At 45.5% G+C, this 21,774-nt stretch overlaps 1 protein-coding gene across 1 annotated transcript in view; it reads right to left on the minus strand.

Moving 5' to 3' along the window:
• Window positions 1-2,992: 2,992 nt before the first annotated feature.
• The window catches only part of NMUR1 (neuromedin U receptor 1), a 102,729-nt gene continuing 83,947 nt past the window's right edge, over window positions 2,993-21,774 (minus strand). The window contains exon 3 of the mRNA XM_069212863.1: window positions 2,993-7,831. Within this exon, the coding sequence (XP_069068964.1) occupies window positions 7,434-7,831 (398 nt within the window). The 3' untranslated portion in view covers window positions 2,993-7,433. The remainder of the gene's footprint in view (window positions 7,832-21,774) is intronic.

Here is a 21,774-nt window from a genome sequence, read left to right on the forward strand (position 1 = left end):
TCCTGCTTTCTGCTTCTGTTTTTAAATTACCGAAAGATAAACGACCTCTATAAACTTTCTTTGCAGATTGCAATTTAGTCAGTACAAGGTAACAGTCTCCTCTTATTAATTACCAAATGGCACAAGTGTTCTGCCTTTATTGGCCGCATTTGTCACAAAGGCTTTGAGTTAAAGGAAGGTACAGTGTGTGCTTAATGTGGGGTCTCATCAGGGGGTGTTTTGTGCAGTTTTTTTTAGAACTTTTTAATGCTAGCATGACCGTAATTAATTTTAAACAGTGTTAATTACTTTTTCCCAGCTATATTATCTGAAGTAATTACTTTGAATCAACAACCTTTCTTTCAAAGACATTACACCCGGAGCGAATGCTCCTCCCGCCAGAAACATCACCAACTAGGTAAAAAAACATATGATCCCCAAGTGATGTCAGATGAAAGGTCCTGTCACATGATATCAAAAGTGAATTCACTAACCTCATCCTGTTTTTTTCCCTTTCACTGCTCTTGGTAGGTCTACAGGTAGGGGGCAAGTGGGAGAAATTGAGTTGTTGGTTGAGGGTGGGGGGGGGTGAAAACCTACTCAAGCAATAGCCACAATCCTTTTCAGGGTGAACCACACAAAGTCACTAAACTAACCTGTGCTTAACCCCCTGGTAACTTGTCACAGTGCAGTCAGGCTTAACTTAGAGGCAACGTGTAAAGAATTTTTGCAGCACTTCAAACATTAAGAGAGTGAAGACACAATACAAGAAAAATCCCAAACCAACTTAGAAAACTTGAGTAAAATTGAATACATTTTAGACACCAGAATGACAAAAATCTGATTAGTAGAACTGGAGATATGCAGTTTTAAAGACCTAGCTATAAATAGCGCTTAAAAGCACAAAGCTCCAACTCTGCTTATCTGGTCAAGCTGGCCTGTGACAAAACCACAAGTTCAGGCCAACCACGATGGTGCGCGGGCCAGCTACATAGGCCAAGTTAGTCTGAGAAATGTACCTTAAATTCTAGATTTGGAGCATTGTGCTGTGTGGGGATACGAGACTCGTGTCAAGGACGCATCACGCAGTGACGGCTCCGATGTGCTGCGAGGCCAGTGATGCGGATTGGTGTTGAGGATGCTTTGCACTGCATCAGTTCCAATGAGGAATGACAAGGTCCGCGTTGAATGTGCGTCGCTCAGTGGCAGTTCTGAGGAGGACTTGCTGAGATCTGTGGCGGCTTTGCGTCACACTGCATAGGTTGTAGAGCACCTTGAGCACCATTTTCAAGGGTTGAGGACCTGAGAGGCACCACTTGGGCAGTTAGAAATGACAGCATGATAGGACCAGGTGCAGGGTTTAAGGAGTTTGGAGCCTTTTCTGACCCTGAGGCTGTAATCAGGAGTCCTGCCAACTGGGGTCCTCTGGTGGTCCTGGGTTTTAGGTGCAGGTCCAGTCCTTCTCACTCAGGCTGCAGAGTAGCAGAGCAGCATGGCAGTCCTTCTGAGCCTTCCGCAGGTCCAGAAGTGTCCTGATGAGTTGGGTCTGAGAGCCCGCTATTTATACCTGTGCCCACTTTGAAGAGGAATAAGCTTCTAGAGTCCTTCCCCTACCGAGGTGTCTGGAATTTCCTGCCTAACCGCCCTGGCTCCAGCTTGTCTTCCACAAAAGATGAGTGTGAAACCCTTTGGCTCCGCTCTCTTATCAAGTTAGACATAGGTTATCCTTTCATACACCTATTACCCCTCTGCCTCACTCTCTGGGAGCAATACACAAAGGCTAACTGCCAACTGCAGCTAGTCATGTGACCAAGGACACAGGCTGCTTGCACCAAATATTTGAGACCAGAAAATGCCAAACTTCTAAAAGTGGCATTTTCAGATTTGTGATTTAAAATCTGACTCTTCCAATAAGAAGGGTTTTAAATTACAATTCTTTAGACACCAAATTGGGCATTCCTACCTGCTCCCAATTGAAAGTTATTACTTATTAAATGTAATAAGATATCTAAATGTTATCCTGTGGGCGAGGTTGGCCTTGCAATAGTAAAAAAATGAATTTCATAGTTTTTCACTAGCAGGACATGTAAAACTTAAATGTACATGTATAACTTTTTTTATAAAACTGCACACTGCCTCCTGGGCAGTTTAGGGTCTACATTGGGTGTGAGTTAAATGTATTAGAGAGAAAAATGTGCTATCCGTTTCCATGATGTGCACAAGGTCCGCGCGGACATTGTGTGACTCAGGTGCATCAAGGGACGGCTGATGCTACCGTGTGCTCAGGTGCCCCATTTGTTATCCAATAGCATGAGCAGGTACAGCTAACCAATGTGCAAGGCAATATCATAGTCTGTTGGACTCCCCCTCCCCCCCTCTCCCCTCCCCCCTCCCCCTCCCCCTCCCCTTCCCCCTCCCCTTCCCCCTCTTCTCTCTCTCTCTCCCTCCCTCTCTCTCGCTCTCTCTCCCCCCCCACCACTACCCCCCTCAAACATCCAGTTCCAGAGACTATGCTCTTGCAGTTTAGAATGACTTTTTCTTCTGGGTGCTTCTCCAACCAGTAGCTCCTGAGCTTCTGCTGACTCTCCTGTGTGCGGCCAAGCCCACTAAACTAGAAGCTTTTGCTTGGTTGAATTAACACATGTATACCAACATAGAAAAGGCTGTTTTGGAGAAGAAAATGTGTGCAGTTTCAGAACTCACCAGCTAATCTTCAGACAAAAATGAATGGATTTCGAAAATATATTTAAAGCTGTTTTTTAAGTGATAAATCACTTGGCATTCGGGAGAAATCACTACTATTATGACCTTGGTGCCAAGGGCATTGCAATTCTGGCTTTTATGAATTACCCACATATAGGCATTCCACACTGACAAGGCCTTTTTTACATCTCTGATGAAAGGAGGTGATCACTGCTGGTCATGTATTCTGCACCTGTGGCTGCCTGTGTTGCAGCCAGGACTGTAGACCTTTATATTGTCCTCTCCACAAACCACACTGGGTGCACCTCGCAGAAGTCTCCCATGCTGTTCTGTTTATTCCAGGAATCGTGCAAAATATAACAAAGAAAATCGGTGCAGACCAGAAGCCACCTACAACTGTATACAATGCAAAGTCACCTGCAATAACTCAAGAAATACTGTAGGCCAGAGAAACACACATAACCCAAATTACAGGTGCTCACGGTTCAACATTAAGACAACAGTTCCTGGATCCCGGGGTGCAGACATTAAAAGCAGGGGCGATTCTCATCACCTGTGAGGCTGCCATGTTACTCTAAAGTATCACTCGTCGTTTTTCACTGGAATTGGCATGTTTTTTCTTGTCTAGCCCTTTTATATGTGGTGTTGTTACTTTTCTTGTAGTCGTTGGGGCTATTTCCTATTATTGGTGGATTTTATAAACCCAGACTAGATGTTGTTGACATTAAAGAGTTTTCAGCCTTCTCAAGTAAACCTCTGACCACAAATCACATGCCAGCCTAACTTGAATTTGGGGGCAGAATAGTGTCAAGCATGTAAAGTGTCTTCAACTAATAAAACGTTGAATAAAATTCTATTTCTTACTATCGCATGACAGCTTGACAAGCACAGTGTGAAAAGTATTTTCAAATTTAAAAAAAATAGTAAATGCAAACATTTGGGCCCATATTTATGGTTTTTACGGGGCTAATCCAGTTTTGCGGCAACAATATTAGCACCTGCTTGTGTCATTCTACAGTGCCAGCCGTGCGCCATATTTGAGGAATGGCGCAAGCTAGCGCTAAGAATAGCCTGGCATCACAAAAAATGATGCTAGCCGGTAGGGGTGGTGGTATGGGAAATGGAGGTTATGTGCCAGAAAATGACGGTAGGCTGGATAGTGGCACCATTTCTGCTACTAATCAGCATAGCGTCATTTACTGACGCGCAAGCATCCACATACATGAGTCCTGTAGACAGAAGTCATGCCCACCACCCCAGTGGCCCGCACAGGGGACCAGTGTCCCCTCGGCATGGCCATTAGACCCAGGGCCAGGCAGGGGGCCCCATGTTAGGGCCCCCAATGTCACTTTACAGGAAAATTACAAAAATACTTACCTTACCCCCCGTCCTCTGGTGTTCCTCTCGAGTGGGTGGGGGTGTTCCTGGGGCTTGGGTGGGTACCTGTGGGCCCATTCCATGGTGTTTGGCCATGGAAATGTGTCCACAGGTACCTTAACGCCTGGTCTGACCCAGGCGTTAAATAATGGTGCTAAGCAGGCTTAGCCTCATTATTTGGGTATGCCTCCCACCTGTGCTCATTTTTACATGGGGAATGAATATGGCTCTATGGGCTTAGAGTCACTTTTAGGTCAGGAATGTTTAACATGCATCTCATTGACGCAAGGTGGGTTCACGCATCCAACAAATGGCGCTAGCTAGATGTGTCTATCGTCAAAATATAAATATGGAGTTAAGTTTGTGCAGTTTCAGCATAAAAAATAAATTATGCTAAAATGGCACAAACAGAGTATAGATATACCCCTAGATTTGCAATCACAATCAATGATACTATGTCCATTGCACTTGTTCCTCTCTTAGGGGCATATTTACAAGGAACTGTGCATCGGCTCCAATGCGCCAGTTTTCTTGCATTGCACTGCGCCCCCCTAACGACTCCACAGTAGCGCTGTGTTTACAACACAGCACACCAAGGCACACATTAGCACAACAGCATCAACATTTTTGATGCTATTGTGGTGCTTTGCTGGACTAGCGCCAATAATGTTGACGCTAGTCTAGCAAAGCTCGAGGAGGCCCATAGGAAATACCCTAGCATCACTTTAACGCCTGCCCTGGGCAGGCGATGAAAAATGACACGAAAACGGAGCAGCGAAATCTTGTAAATTTCACTGCACCATTTTGAGCCTCCCTGCAGGGTAACGACCCCTTTGCATACAATGTATTCGGCACCGATATATTGAGGTGCAAGGGTTACAAAGTGGATTAATGCTAGCATTGCGCCACCTTGTAAATATGGCACAGGGTGAGGGCTTGTTTAGCGCCGCCTTAGCATAAAAAAAGTACACTACAGTGGTGCCAAGGGGCGCAAGGGGCTTGCAAATATGCCCCTTCGTTTCAAGCAAACTAAATCATAAGTTACAAAGAATTGTCATAATCATCCTGTTCTTAATTATATTTACTAGTGGACAATTAATTTGATAGCAACTTGTAGGCTGCCTTATTTAGTCTGATGTTCAGTCACGTGTCAGAACACTCGGGGGCATATTTATGACATTTGCGGCGCAGTGTAGCGCAGCTAGTCCCCTTGCTGCGCTGTCCTTAGTCACAGAGAAAGGGCAGGAATGCAGTCTTTATCCAAAATCCTCATCCCTGTCCTTTCCCCCTGCACTGGCGCACTTTGGCAGCCAGCCTCCTACGCAGGCACCCTTGCACTGGGGTGCAAGGGTGCCTGTGTTGTAGCCAGGATTGTTTCTAAGGACGAAAGGGCACCTTCCTGCACAAAAAGAATCCTGAGAGGCTTTTATCTCTTTCCATGTGTGCTGCGAAATGCAACACACTTTGAAGGAGATATAAAGGAGGAAAATAAAGGTATTTCTCATTGTTACTCCTCTCTTGCGTAGGTGTACCTTTTTGGAGCATTTCCAGGTATAGCAGGTTTGGTAAGTGTGGAAATGCATAAAAAATCATGGAAGTTTTGCGGAATCACCCTCACAACGTACATGGAATGCCTCCCTGGTGCAGAGTAATGCAACACAGCGATGTGCACTGCATTGCATTAATCCAGATTTTTGAAGCAATTCGAAGCCATGCAAAATAGCTTTGCATGTCTTCAAAAATCTCACTTAAGCTTTGCGTCGCTCTTGCACTACATTGCGTGGTGCAAGAGCGACGCAACCCGGGACATAAATATGTCCCTCAATATATTGGTTGTCTTAAAGCAAGTGAATGGTACCGTGCCTGTGTCACTTATCAATTAACTTACTATAAGCAGTGGGGCATTGCAGGAGTTAGGGCAGGATCCCTGCCACCAAAAATAATGCACATATCTTGCCGACACCTTCTAAGTCACGAAGAAGAGAGGTTCAATCTCTGTCATTAGAAGGAATGGGTGGCAGGTCAAACAGGTCCTCTGTGGAGAAGGGCACTTCACAGGTAGTACTCAGAGTCTCCATCAAATGGAGCAAGTCCAGACTACACTTCCTCTTTGGGAGGAATTCCTCTGGTTGATTTTAGGTTTTTGCTAACAATTTATAAAGGGCTGATAATGGACTGCTCTGATTATTCTCTCCAATGACAGTAAGTAATATTTTACCTGCTTCTTTAAAATATTGGTGCCACATTTTTTGTGGTGTTTTAAAAAAACAATCTATAATTTATCCTCTAGGGCAATGCAATTACTCATGTGGGTAGAATAATGATGAACTGGGGGTATCCCTTCTTTTAACTATGCTGACTGTGTAGTTCATCTCGCCTGAAGACACTTTTTGAGATTTGAAACATAAACATTGGTTTGCAGGAGTAATCCACAAATTATCCACCCCTCTAATCCAATGCTGGCTGTGTCTTTGCATTTGACCTGGTAATGTGCTCTACTGTCTTTCGGCTAGAGTCGTGCTATATATATACCAGATACATTTTAAAACAGTACGTTAGTGACTTCCTTTTCTTCACACACCTCAGACACAGGATCCAAATCCCATCCAAAGATTGACCAACATAAATTTTTGATCACGCCAGATGGAGGTCTGACCCAGCTAACAAATCCTTACCCTTATACAAGGATCTTACAATTTTTCTAGGTGAGTCCTTTGCACTAGACAAGTACATGAATCTTAAATATTTAAGTTAAAATGAAACGGAGATGGTGCCGGTAGCCTTCACCAAAAATACCAGGGTTCACCAATGGCTTGTCATCACTGATGGCCATGGCCAGTTATGTGCAGTCTTGACGTGTGTGAACTATTTAGCAAAGATAAGAAGTCTATGTCACTGTTCTAGATGCTAGGTTGCTTCTAGGCAGATCTCTATCTTCCTCCCAAGGTGGGTCGGTGAAGAAATCACATTATAGGGCACACAAACCAATCAAAAAGAAGAGAGGAAGCAGAAAAAATTGAATCTTTACGTAAAGTTTCTTGGGTAGCCAGGGCGGCTTCATGTGGCTGCTTTCCCTCAACACATCCAGAGGCATAACGCTGGAACCTTTCACGGGGTTGCAGGCATTGCTTGACAATCCTTTTGTGGGACACCAAAAATTGGCAGCAGTCCAGATTCATACTGTCACCAAAACTGAGAAGTTTATACTAGATGCGTGCCGGTTTCGTGGTTGGACAGTTATTCCACCACTGGGTGGTAACTCTGAGGCTCTTCACCATATCACGCAAAAGACCCCATCATTTTGCAATTTTCGAATTGGCCAAGTTGGTACCCAGCAGTTCCTGCAAGAGTGGAGAGCATGCATGGTTGATTAGTCAGGAAAAGGAGGTTTCATGCTCGTTGGTGTTCTCACACTCCAGGTACACCTCATATTCCTCTACATCTGAGAGTGGCAGCCCGTTGCTGGGTATGTGTTCGCACACCATGCTTCGCATGGTGACTCGGGTGACGCTGGGCGAGTACTTCCGGGAGCCAGCTCTCTTCAGCCGACCGTGGCACATTACTTCCTTGAACATTTCACGGAAGCGGGTGGACATCAGGTTGTAGAGGATGGGGTTGACGGCTGAGCTCAGGTAAAAAAAGACACCGGAGATGATGTGGACGTAACCAAACATCTCATGCCGCTCACCGGTCCAGTGATCGATGAAGCTCCACATGAGGCGGTCAGTGTGGAACGGGGCCCAGCAGATGCCAAACACGACCACCAGGATAACTGCAAGCAAAGCAAGAAGCCAAATTAGTGCTGTGATAAGGCTGACGTTTCAGTGTCATTGTAAGAACATATTTCTCAATATAGACAAAGAATAGATTTCAGGCATAAAATTTTCTTTGGGAGGTGATTTGGACAACTGGTTTACAATCAAATAAGATATCATGGAATCAAAAACCTTACAGGATATTTTTTATTTTTTTATTTTTTTAGCCACACCTTTAACTTTACCCCCACGCTCACTGACATCATCCCCATTGAATGCAGCATCTGAGTTCCCATACTTTTTTTAATACACTTCGACCACTGCAGTTAAAGCCCCACTCTCTGCACTCCCACTGACCACAGAAACTAGCTAGTTTGGTCAAGTGCTCATTCATATCACTGAACAGAATTTTAAAGACAGCCGCAAGCACTCTGGTTAACCTTCCCTGGTCTGCTCATGCATCCTACTACCATCACCAAACCAGCTGGTGATCAGCGAATAAACTGAGCGTCAAAGTTCATAGTCTGATGTTCATAGCTATAAACTGTGGGCCGATCCACAATAACATTCTGCTGTCATGGAGGAGCCCCCACACTCGGACTTGCTTCTTTGCGCTGCACCGTATTTTGTTAAATTTGGGCCCAAGGGGCATATTTACATGGAATTGGCATAGGGCAGCGCAGAAAGCCTTTCTGCCCTACACCAATTCAAAAGGGCAGAAATGCACAGTATTTACAAGATACGGTGCATTTCTGTCCTTTCCCTCTGCGCTGCTGCATAATTTGCTGCCTAGCACCAACGCAGTTACCCTTGCACCTTGGCACAAGGGCGTCTGTGTTGTTGGCAGGATTGTTTTTGTGCAGGAAGGGCCACCTTCCTGCACAAAAACAATCCTGGAAGACATTTTCCTCTTTCCATGTGTGCTGCAGGGGCCATTTCAGGGTGAATATCATCTGCCCTTTTCTCCAGACCAGTGACTTATAACAGTGAACATGTACTGCCTGCAAATGAAGCCTGATCATCAGTGTCTGTCTTCTGTGGCTGTTATCTGTTCAACTAATCAGCACTTGGCCACATCTCAATCTGCCATTGATATGGTAACACAGCACCTTTCGGCAGTACACGGTAAGAGTTTACAAAATATTTAAATCTGCCAATGAATCAAAATCTAACATGCTGCTGGAGCACTTGCTGTGTAAGTAAATGATGACAAACTAACAAACAGACTTATGACTCTTAAAGTTATGATTGTGGAGTTTCCGCACTCGGGGAGGAATCTCTGCACTGAGCACTGCATTGCTGATAGTCCACCCCAATTGTGGAGATTCCGCCCCAAGTGTGGAGATTCCACCCCGAGAGTGGAGATTCTGCCCCGAGTGTGGAGATTCCGCCCCAAGTGTGGAGATTCCACCCCGAAAGTGGAGATTCTGCCCCGAGTGTGGAGATTCCGACCCAAGTGTGGAGATTCCACCCGAGAGTGGAGATTCTGCCCCGAGTGTGGAGATTCCACCACAAGTGTGGAGATTCCACCCCGAGAGTGGAGATTCCGCCACAAGTGTGGAGATTCTGCCCCGAGTGTGGAGATTCCGCCCTAAGTATGGAGATTCCACCCCGAGAGTGGAGATTCTGCCCCGAGTGTGGAGATTCCGCCACGAGAGTGGAGATTCCGCCATGAGAGCCGAGACTCTGCATCCTTAACTTTATCTGTCCTAAGCCACTTTGTGTATTGAACTCTCACTGGGTACAACATGAAATTGGCTAGAAAGGTGAGAAGGAAGTCGAATAAAACCAACGCAACAAATTCACATCAGTTTAACCAAGGCCCCAGACACCAAGAGGGGCTTCACAATTGACCAGCCGGATGCTCAGCAGCAGGACAGTGAAGGCCTATTTCACAAAAGGCCTCAGCATTCGAGGAGAAGGTCCTGCAGGAAAAGTCCCCACAATGAGAATTCTCATTACAGAGATTCTGCCCCGAGTGCGGAGACTCCCCCACGACTGCAGTGCCTCCAACACAAGTGCGGAAGCCCTTGGTAAATTAGGCCCTGACACGGCAGGATGTGTTTTTCCAGGAAGAGACATTGCAGGAACTGGCAACGAATGAACGAGCAACACAGGAAGCGATGTTACACGATAAGTGGCACTTTGAGGATGCTATTAGAGTGAGAAGAGGAGATCTGGCTGAACGATCAAAACTGCTGAATTTGAAACTGGGGAACAAGGTTCGAGAACTGACGCTGGCTCAAAATTAGGGCTGAGAGAAATTTAAATTTTGCTGGAATAATCAGACTGATTACGCATTACTCTAGTGATGTGAAATTACACAATTATGACATCTTGAGCAATTTGAGGTGAAAATGCGTAGCCTAGGAACAACGAACTAAGAAAGAACGAGCGCCTACTGCTATCCTGTGCTGTAGCATTTAGTGCAGTTTTCTAAGAGCAAAATGTAGCCCCAGGCCTATCTTGGATGCAAGGGTGCATTTTGCACAAAGAAAATTGCACTAAATGCTGGATTACTCTTCTTCCGTAATTACTCATAATTATGAGTCATTTTGTGGTAGTTACACTACAGATTATCACACCAGTTAATCCTACTCCCACTCAAAATCTTGTGATTCTGGACAAATCACTCAGGGCCTTATTATGACTTTGGCAGTCAAAACAGTTGACCTCCGAAGTCACGCCCGCCAGGAGACCGCCAGTGATGGTGGTTTTGAGACCGCCATATTATGACTCCTGGCGGCTCTCCGCCATAAATTGGGTGGGGAGTCGCCAGCAGCCATACTGGCGGTCGGCGGTCTAGTGGAGGTTGCTCCGCTGGCACCGCCACGTCATCACAACACCACCTGCCGTATTACAACGTTTTAATCCGTGTGGCGGTGTTGTGTTGAAGGGGCGGTGCCAGTGGAGCATGTCCCATGGACCCCGTTCCCTCCCGGACGATTACCAGGTAAGGTGATCGACTGACAGGGGAGGGCGTGAGTGTTGAATGTTGTGTGCGTGAATGGGGTTGTGTGTGTGAATGGAGGGGGGTGGGGGGTGTTGTGCGTGTTTGTGTTCATGTGTGTGTAAGTGTCTGTGTGCTTGTGTGAATGCGTGTACGCAGGGGTGGGGGGAGTGTTGTGGCCATGTGTGCATGTGTGTGTGAATGAGTGAGCGTGGATGTGTGCATGTACGTATGCATGTGTGGTGTGTGTGTGCATGGATCGGGGGGCCTGTACAGGGATCGGAGGGCAGAGGGGGGCAGTACAGGGATCAGAGGGGAGGGTGGCATAGTTGATTGGGGGGTGGGGGATCCTGATGGGCTCAGGGGTAGGGGTCTCCTACAGGGTGTGGGTGTTGGGGAGTCCTGTAGTAGCAACAGGAATTAGTATTTCTGTTGCTAGTATCCTTACCGCCAGGGATTTCTGGGTGGGGCTGCCTCCACGGAATCCCTGGTGATAAGGATACTCATTATACCGCAGATGGTGTTAGGTGGACTGCCAGGTAGTCAACTTTCGGCCAGGTGGTGAACTGGCTGCGGTGCACCCAGTTCACTGCAATAGTCATAATTTGTCGGCCCTGCACCACCATGTTGTCTGCAGTCTAGCCACCACCACCAGTGTGGCGGGCCGGACCACCAGGGTCATAATGACCCCCTTAATTTGTTCTAGCCTAAAAAAGAGTCTGACCTTGTGTAACAATCTGAGGATCATCTAAAGCGCTCCAATGATCTTCAGCCAAGTTTGCGCAAAACCCAAAAGATATACTATCAGTGAAGGCTCTGGGTTGGTTCTCACAGGGTCAGGTATTGAAAGGCAAATGCGCCCGGGGAGGCTGACACTATTGTTTCAATAATGAATGGCAGCTTTACCAAGGACCAAGCTAAGCTGGCAAGCCTCCTCCCAGCAAACTGTAGTCCATAGCCCTCCAGGTACTGCCCTCCGGCACAGCCTCTGCACAGATCCCACGAGATGGAGGGCTTCTCAGTCCCAGCGGACACAGCCCAACACTCACCAGAGGTCTAGAAACAGTGCACACCAGGAGACTTGACAGGAGAGTCTGGAAGGGGTCCTCCAGAGTGGAAAACGTACTCCCAAATCGGTTGGAGCACTCTCTGTTCATCAGCCACCCAAATTAAACGAAATATATTTATTGTCAGAAGAAGATTTTAAAGATTTTTTGGGGTCTGTCCCTTTGTTTATGTTTTTGACTAAGGGTTCATCTTTGATCACTTCTGACAACTTTAATGAAAGTTCCTTATAGATGAGTTCACAGATCCTTGAAACTGCCTGCCATGGGCGTCAATTCACCAAAATACCAGGATAGCACAAGTCACATCACTTAACCCCCCTTTGACCCAATGACAACACTGGAAGTGACATTATATGACCTTTGCCTCTGAATCCTTCGAGGAACTGATGGCATAACATGTGTTACTGACACAGATAAATGTCCATTTAATATGCCACCTACACTTTAAATAAGGGGCTTAGATGACAGAAACATTACACATTTCTCTTTCTAATTGCATGAAAAAATATGTATTTTTTGGAAGAGGGGGATGTTGTGTCTCCAATCCACTAAACATCACTAGGAAGCAAAATTACTCATCCCTGAAGCTGTGATGATTTAAAAGATGCCTTAGTGAATAGACATTATTTTCTATGTGTTGACAATAATGAAATTCTGCAACAATGTTTAAAAGTGTGTATTTTTGTATTTCGATTTTCTATTTATTCAGGGTGAATATAATTACACTTTTGTTTTTTAGAGAGCCAAACGTTTTATGCCTTAATTCACAGCTGGAGCTGCAGAAAGTAAACAGTGCACATTTTAGCATTTAATTTCCTTTGCCTCCTGAGAGGCCAGGGGTTGCAAAGACAATAGCAGCAGTGCTTAATTTGTGCTTGTTTCCGGTGCGGGCGCCAGTAGTTATTTTTGAGTGCCGGCGCTTATTCTTCTGCCTCAAGCATTTGCTGCGAGCAAAAGACACATACGGAGGAAGAAAAAACAAAAAAGCATCACAAAGAGGGAAAGCAGAAAGCTGCAGGTGTGAGCTGAAGGGTCAGGGAGTGGCTGTAAATGGATTATAGAGGTCCGAGATGGCTTCGGGATTACGCTGCCTCAGTATTCCGTGTCCTCGCATTTAATTGCAGCAGCCGCGTGTTTAAGAGGAGGCATTTCGGCACTGGCACCTTTTTTATTTACAAATTAAGCACTGAATAGCAGTGGTCACGGGGAGCAAGTCAGGGGTCACAGCTGGCACCCCTGGCGACCTCTAAATGACGTCCATACTGCTTGCTGGCACTATTCAGGGGTTCAACTTTAAAGGACCCAACAAGACTGCTGCAAAACCACCCAGTCTAATACCTCTCCAATCTTATCATCTGAAATGTTAGAACATGTTTACCAGTAGCAGTGTTCCTTAAAGAAATTCACAGCAATAGCTGAGGGCAATCTAAACATCCTGAGTCAGAGAATCAGGATTTGTGGAATTTAAACATACACAATGTCTGTAGGTACACTGCAGTAAAGACACATTTGTCTTTGCACATACAGGGCAAAACCACACAACAGCTCAGGCGAATGTGTTCCGTCATTTCCCTATTTCTTGCATTACAATATTGGCCACTAAGAATGACTATGAGGCTTCCGAAATGCTATATATTTTGAGGGCTGGTAATTGGTCCAGCTGGGCTCCCATACTTTCTTGCCTTCTGACCTCCCTACTCCCCAGCTCATCTTTGGTTTGCTGGTGAATGGCACTTGCACCATTTACCGCTGCCAAGGCTTTGGAGTCACACTGTTTGAACACCTTCCTGCGCCTTTATTCCAAGAGGACTGGTCATGGCTAGGTGGAGCTTTAAAATTAAAAACAATTGGTATCAGATTCAACAAGCACTGGCAATGTCAATAGGTCTGGCTTTAAGTATATGTTGTATGGCAATGTGAAGCATTATAAGTAAATAGCATGGGAATCTATAGGTAAAGCACATAACTGTAGAATCATGTTGGTGTAGGTTAAAAGGCCGAGTGACAGTGGCACGGTCACCCAGGCCTAAAAATCTATGTGGTTAAAGGTTCCCTCTTCCCATCTGTGCTGCTGCTGGAGAAAATCAGCATAAAGTCTCCAAGACATTTTAGCCTAAGCACTGCAGTGACGTGTGGTGTGACTCTGAAAGTTCAAGCTCAGGCAGCTGGATAAATAAACAAAATTATCACAGCTTCAAGGAGGGCAAGCCCTTTTTTGTTGAAGCACTCAAGACCTGCCCAATCAAACCTCCTGGCTCTCATGCCCTAGGTGTCACCTGACAGACGCGGACCCAAAGCATGTGCTATGGTCCTGCCCTTGGCTGTATCATTACTGGCAGGGGTGACGCGTCTCTTGTCCCTCATTACTGGGCATGACGTTTTAACCGCATGGGAGGATTGTATTCTGGGCCTATTTAAACACAGTAAAAACTACAAGACAATGCCCCGCTTTAAAGACCTTGCCTACTGTTAGCTAAAAGACTCATCACCAGCAGATGGAAGTCACCAGATCCCCCGCCCCTGTACTCTTGGGTGCAATCCTTAGCCACATGGGCAGAGGCTGGTAGTGCTGCCCTGCGCATAGAGTAAAACTTATCCACTAGCTAGTGCCTGGTCACCATCCCATCTGACTTTCACTCTGCTATTCATAACCCCACAGATGTTACACCGGGACCCTTTGCCCCGGAACCTGTTCCACCGGGGGAGCGCTTCCCTCCCTTCTTGGACCGCCTGGGCATCGGTGAGTGCTTGATCCGTCCGGACCACATTCCCGAACACCGCGCGATTAAATGCCAGAGGGTCCACAGTTGTGCTCGCTCCTTTGCCTTGTGTACCCTAATGTTGTGGGGCACCTGGGAAATATGAGATACGTATGTTGAAAGTCTTTGAAATTGACCAGCTCTCTTACTCTGTTATGTATGTCAAATTCTGTCTCTTCACTAAGACATATGCGATGCACAGGGGACATGCTCAGAATGGGGCATCACACATCTGCCTGTCGACCCCCGGTGACAGTAACCTCCTTTGCAGCAGAATGTCTGTATTGATGTCAGGTGACTGAACAATCCATTTCCTACCTGCTCACAGCCCACTATACTGTGCATTACGGTCTGTGGGTATTGACCGACTCAAATATAGTCTCTTTTATCCTCCAAGTGTGATGCTGTAATTATGTTGTCATGACAAAATGAAGAAACAGATTTGAACAAAAAAACTCCTGGCTCCCAACATGTGGGCAGAGGCAGAACCCCTCTCTAGTGATGCTCACATAATTGTCTGGAGACAGCTGTATTGTCAAGCCCGACCATTAAAAGAGACATAAAATATATGTCGGGTTCGTCGAAATCGAAAAGATTGAAACAGCATTTTGAACAATCAAGTGATAATAATTCCATATACCAATGTTGCAAGTCAAAGGCTTTGCATACAAATAACTCTCTTTTATCGTTTTAACTCTGAGACAAAGGGTAACACAACGTCCGCCGGCCCATCACACTAGGGATATTAACACAGTTAACAGTTGACAACCACTGATGCGAGGTGAGACTCAAGAGCAATTCCTAAGTCTTTGGGGTGATAATACAGCAACCTCAAGGCGCCCTTGCAATTCAATTTGAAACTGGATACAAAAGGCGCACATGGGTTCAGCTGTCCAATGAAGATCCAAGGTTGCTGCTGGACACCTCTGTCTTGAGGACAAAAAAATCGAGCTACAAAAATATTTCAGAGGTGTGGTCTGGAGTTAAACAGCACGGTTCCCTCGCCTTCTCTGCACTATGGGACCCGCCTTGAGGAGGGAGACTGGATGCCTGCCCTGAATCTTTCCTACATGTTCTCTTGTATTTAGGTCCTGTTATCCCACCAGGATGTGCTGAGCTGATGAAATGTGGGCTGTGGGCATAACCCATCCGTCATGCACTCTCAATTAAGTATTGTATAAAATTAAATCCCTCCTTCAATGTTCACATCCAAAATCATCTTCATATTTCCAATTAAGGGAGTCTGTACTTTTGTTTACACAGCCCGGCTTTCAGTGGGTGGAATTGTTGGAGGGGCTGGTAAACTGGAGTTAGATGGCCCTTTACTTGTGAAGAAAAGCTAATTATGAATTAAGAGTATGTCTGTGCATGTTTATAACAGTACTAAAAGAAAGCAAGGCCTACCCAATGGTCGAGTTGACAAGCATTGACAAAGCCAATAGTTCTCATCTATGAGATGAGAGCTATTTGTTTTTTATGTGTTTTTTTTAGCCATGATGTACAGCAATGCTGCTGCCATGCAGTCTGGTTGAAAATTTAGAATAAAAAAAATACAGTCACGTGACCAGTGCTACCCACCTTAAAAGCTTAGTGGAGGGAGGGTGGGACGGGAGGCAAGATGGGGAGAACGTGTGTGGGGGCAACACGGACCACATAAGGTGTGAGGAAACAAACCATCATGACCGGTGTCAGTGTCAGAGTCTATTTTTTGTTGTGTGGGGCAACACAAGCAGCTGAGGGAGGAAGTGGGACAGGTGGGAGGTCACCATGGACAACAGAGGACCGAGGGGCAAGCAACAAGGATAACAAAAGGTCGGAGGGCAGGTGGGGCTGCAAGAAACACTGACAATGAAGGAGGGAGGCGAGATGGGGCAAACCAAAATGTTAAGTGGATTAAGTGACTCCTCAGTGTTTCTTGGGGCGAGGGCAACCACATATGGATCAACAAAGCGCCACATACATGCTGCAAAAACATCCTTTTGTGCAGCAAAATTTCCACTTGTGCTGCTGCAAAATTGGCCTCACCGTGCCGCAATATATTGGGGGTCTCAATAGGGGAGAGCAGTGTGAGGGAGATCAGTGAGAATGTAGTTACTATCACCCAAGATCAGTGCTGTAGAGAAGAAGAAAAGGAGTTTATTTCATGAGCACGTTTACCCAGGCTAGTGTGTCCCATGAGATCAGCCAGCAACTGCCTCAGAGGGACCAGTCACCAATATTCCATGCTCTGCAGCTGATGGATGTAGAATGCAACATAAAGGGCAAGAAAATAAACACAACATCAGCAATGACTCTGAACAATTATATACATCAGTAGGTTAAAAAGGGACCATGATCAGACAGCAGTAAAGGGTGAACTGAGCAATCCTGGCCAGTCCATCAGCATGTAAATCTGGTATCCTTTAGGAAGGAATTAAAAACTTGGCTTTTCTCTCATTAATACTTTTCTGAGCCCATTCAGCAGAGCTAGCGACAAGACACCTCAAGGGTAATCGTGCGCTCTAAAAGTTACTTTAACATAACGTAACATGCCTCGTGAAGCCCAGGGGATGCCCTCAGTGGTCGCGGCAGGACATCCCTCATGCAGCTTGTCGTGAGCTCTGCGAATGCCTGTGAGGAAGACATGCTTGTTTGCAAGGTGTCTGGAAGGGAGGAGCCTCAGCACAGAAGATGTCCTGCTCAACAGTGCTTCAGAAACACATTTACCTTTAGTGATGCTAATAAGAAGGATTGTGAACACCTGCAGTCATGTGGCCCTAACCTAGCAGGGATCTTGCCCTTCCCCAGAAGAGGGCTGCTCCTAAAGTCTTTAATGAATCCACCAGGCCCAGCATTACCCAGAATCAGTGTAAGGACCGTCATCCCATGGCAGTGTGAGATTAGATGCAGAATCTAAGAGGCAGGGCACCTACAGGGGCTTCCTAGAAGCTGCCACTGAATTACAGATGGAGTTTCAGCTTGCGTAAAATTGATATTTACTGGCTCAGGCTGCAGGTGGAGCACAGGGATCCCTCCCAGTGTATAAGTGAATAGCCGTCTTCATCAGCCACATCTCTGCTCATTACCCATGTTTCTGAGGCTTCTAACCAGGCCATACCCCTCACCCTGCCAATCAAAGGCTCTGGTGCCTCCCACTGAGGGCACGGTTTCTACACAATGAGGGTTTGCCTGGTGGCTCACATCCGCCTTGGGCATGCCCCTGATGGGCAGCTTCATTGCTAAAAGGCACCAGGAAAGGTTTCAGCAGTGACAGCTTCCAGGGGTCCCTTCAGGCCTGTTGTATGCCTTCTGGCGTTCTTTAATAACAATGATGCCACATTGTTAAGGATGGTTCAATTAGCGTTGTCACTTCATAAGAGAAGAAATGCAATGTGCTGGATTGATAGCGCTGAGGCCATATAGATTTTTGTTTTACTGAAACTCTAAGTGTGGACTACTTAAAAAGAAAACGAGACTGAGTGGCCTGAGAGATACACAGGCGCTATTCATGCAAATCGCGTACATCTGAAAAAGAGACTTGATACACGAGTGGTCTCAAAAAGGAATTCTCTATTTTTAATTTTTTCCTTTTCTATGCAGTTTTATATCGTGCGAGTTAGACTCCAAAGGATTTCAAAGTGTTTTACTTAAGAGCACCTTGCAAACATAGGAGGCAGACTTGAGCATTTAAGTTACTTTCTACAGAGACCTATGAGGAATGCTTACAGTTTGGTGCCTGAGAACATTGCAAGTCAAACAGGACCTACTGCTTTATGTGTAAATGTTGATAAGTGAGATATATCTCCTTTTACTTGGACAATTGATAGATCTCGGATGGGAGGATGGCCACACCTAAGATGGCTGACACTCTTGAGATTTCCCATGTGAGCACCAGCACTTCAGTTGGATCATGAGCGGTCTAGTCTCTACATTAGTCCAGGATCAAAATAAGGTGCGCTGCCTTTGTGGGGATGAGGGAAGTTCATAGCTTTAACATGTCGATTTTAGTCCAGATTCCATTGTTGTCTTAAATCCATCTTTGTTCTGATGTCTGTATCAATGGAAAGTTGTTCCAGTGACCAGAGTCCAGGGACGTGCAGTTAACTTGTGCTTTGCTGGGTGAAACTACCATTTAGAGAAGCCTCCTCTTGTCTTCCTAAAAGTCCCTTGTGAACTTCGGTATCAGCCATGGGGCGGTCCCAGTGGAAAACTCTATGAGGACGTATCCTCAAGCTCCAGACCTCTGGAGAGGCCAGTGAGCAGCAACTAAGTAGGACAGAGGTCAAGATTTCACTACAGGCGAGGCGTAAAGTAGCCCTGTGGTTGGGAGGTGGTGACGAGCTGGATGCCATCAATGAGTAAATTGTGTCGGGAACAGGCAGTTGCAAATTGACATCACTACAGGTGCAGGGATGGAAAGCTACCCTTTGTGACACTACATGGCTTGTTCTGGTTGCCACATTTGCAAGCTGGTTCTACACATGCACTGAGTTCTACACAGAACACAATGTAAGTGAAGCCTTGCAGGATCTCCCCTGCCAACTCCAAATCATGACCTCCTGTGCCACCACACACAGCTGCTGCTGCAATCAGATAGCCCAGCAGAGGCATTTCTAGAAATTATTTACAGATGTGCTTGGTACTCAGAAAAATCAGTCAGACACATATATGTGAATATATGTGTTTAGTGTCAGGGTAATGTATTTGTTATTTAAGCTCCAACTATACATTTTTCTAATATAGGTGCAAAGATACTGGGTGGCCTGATTTAACAATTCCAGTCAGCATCACCACGCATGAATCCACCTATAATGAGTTAATACATATGGAATGGGGAATAACCACGTGGACCAGGTTTAGCTAGGTGTACTTCTGCATGGTATCTGTGCAGACCAATGCTCTCATGTATTCTCATTTACCACTTTCACTCAGTTGTTTGAAAATGGGAGAAGGGTGGTTATTCAGGCTTCAAGGAAGTACTCAGTGGCTAGCTGTAGATGTGACCTGACGAGGTGCATGCTGTGGAGGGGACGAGGTATGGGTCTGGGTCCAGGCAGGTCTGGCCTAGGAGCCCAATCCTACTTGATTGTACTGGCTGTATTTTCATCTGGTAAAATTGGACTGGGTATTCCTACACATGTGAAATCTAGATGTGGCAACTCTGGGCCAGACATAACTGGGCACGGAAGTATCCCACAGGGGAATACTGCTATGTCCAGTGTGTAACTGAACATAGCAGGGTGTGCACATAGCTACCATTACACACACAGTCTTACAGCTTTGGATTGATTTAACACCATCCAAGGCAACCTGGAATAACATCAAGCATCACCTGACGCATTTTATGCTCTTATTTGTCAATAAAGTGTATCTATGTCAAGACACAAGAGGATTCCCAATATACGTCAGATCAGAACTCTTGCAAGATAAAATGGGAACCTAAATTATGTAATACACCGTTTAGGGGTATTTGGGTACTTACTGGTTGAGTGGTGTTCTTATATAAAGACACTCAAATTTGCCCATTTCAAATTTCTGTTTTTCTAGAAGAATTCTTTAGCACAGGATTGCCTCAATTGCTCTTTATGCGTGCCCTTGTGGCTAGACAAAGCTATTCAAGGCATGCAAGAACTCATGCGTAAAAAAAAAACCCACAGATACTCACATCCTGGATCTGCAGTGCAGGCTCTCAGGTGCAACCATAATAACAAAAGGTCCTCTCACAAGATCCATGAGTCCGTGAGCCGAACTGCGAATCTGGAGTAAAACGTATGCCTTTTTAGGGATAAGATCACGCTCCCCTATCCCTTCCCTTGCATAACTTTACAAATGACATATAGGCCTTATTTTGGGTAAAGGTACTTGTATTCCATGTTTAGAGTCATTCTGTTCCATCATTTCTGCAGTAGTGCTGAACAAAAAGTTCTCTGGGAGCTTGAATCGGGCACACAATTTTTATTTTCTTCCCCATATCTTTTCTGCCTCTGGCTGGATCTGCAGAACGAATGCAGAAATGTTGCCTGATGAACCAAGCGAGTGCTAAATTTGAAGAAGGTTGGTCACATGGTGGAAAGGAGAAAAGAACACCAAAGTAACCAAAGAACTGAGGAAACACTGTTGCTGTGGAAACTGAGATCTGATCATAACTACACAATTGCTACTGTTAAACTATATAGTTATATGAGTTTATTCTTCAAAACACATACACGCCCCACACCAGTGGCAGCAGTTGTCAAGGGAACCAGACAACACAACCCTAAAACCTTCATAGCCCAACCACTTATACTCCAGAAAGGACACTCACCAGCGATTGCACACTGACAGGTTCTTCGTTAGCCCACATCACAACGTCCCTGCACATATACACAAAACCCAAAATAGAGCAAGTGACCTTCTGATGACAAAACATACATGACATTTGTCCCCAGCACAATAAACTCAGAAACACTAATATCGTCCAACCAGAGCAGAGAGCCGAATACTCAAAATGCACCTCCCCCTTTTCCCAAATATTACATCATGTCATGCTTCCAAACCAGGCACCCACTGCTCCCAGAGAGCAACCAATAATGTCCCAATATTTATAAATTGCAATTGAAGTGGTACCGACAAAGTTCACAAAGGAAGTAATCATCCATATGTGTTGCTCCAATGGGATTGTTTATTCTCTTCAATATAACAGACAACAGCCAAGGCGTTTCACTCACCACCTGTGAACTTCCTCAGGGCATCACTATTTCTGTTTACGCAGAAGGTTGAAGTTTCCCATTACACCGTCTGCAAGTTCTCAACCGCATATATTCCCTTGTATTATTCCTTCGTCAAAGTATATTTATTCCAGTTCGAATCAAATAACAGCCATAATAAGCCACTCTGCAGCACTGATTTTGTGTCCAAACACTTAGACAAACGCCATAGTGACCATGGCGGAGACAAGTGTGGAGTAGGTTGGTGAGTCCTTAATATGGAACACGCAGCGTAGACCACAAATCCTCCGACTGCTCTCACCTACTGCACTCCAAACGACACAAACCTAGTCCTGTTTGCCACCCTTGTCAGAGTAACATTTAGGTACCTCTAACACCCAGCAGGGGCAAGATGTGAGGCTTGTTTGGGTGATCATGCATCCCTTGCTGATAACACCCTAGAGACGACCACTAGTATGAACTCATCCTAGTGTTTCAATGCAGTTGCTCTTTAAGGAC

Source organism: Pleurodeles waltl, chromosome 11 (genome assembly GCF_031143425.1).
Source record: "Pleurodeles waltl isolate 20211129_DDA chromosome 11, aPleWal1.hap1.20221129, whole genome shotgun sequence".
In the NCBI taxonomy this organism is placed as follows: domain Eukaryota; kingdom Metazoa; phylum Chordata; class Amphibia; order Caudata; family Salamandridae; genus Pleurodeles; species Pleurodeles waltl.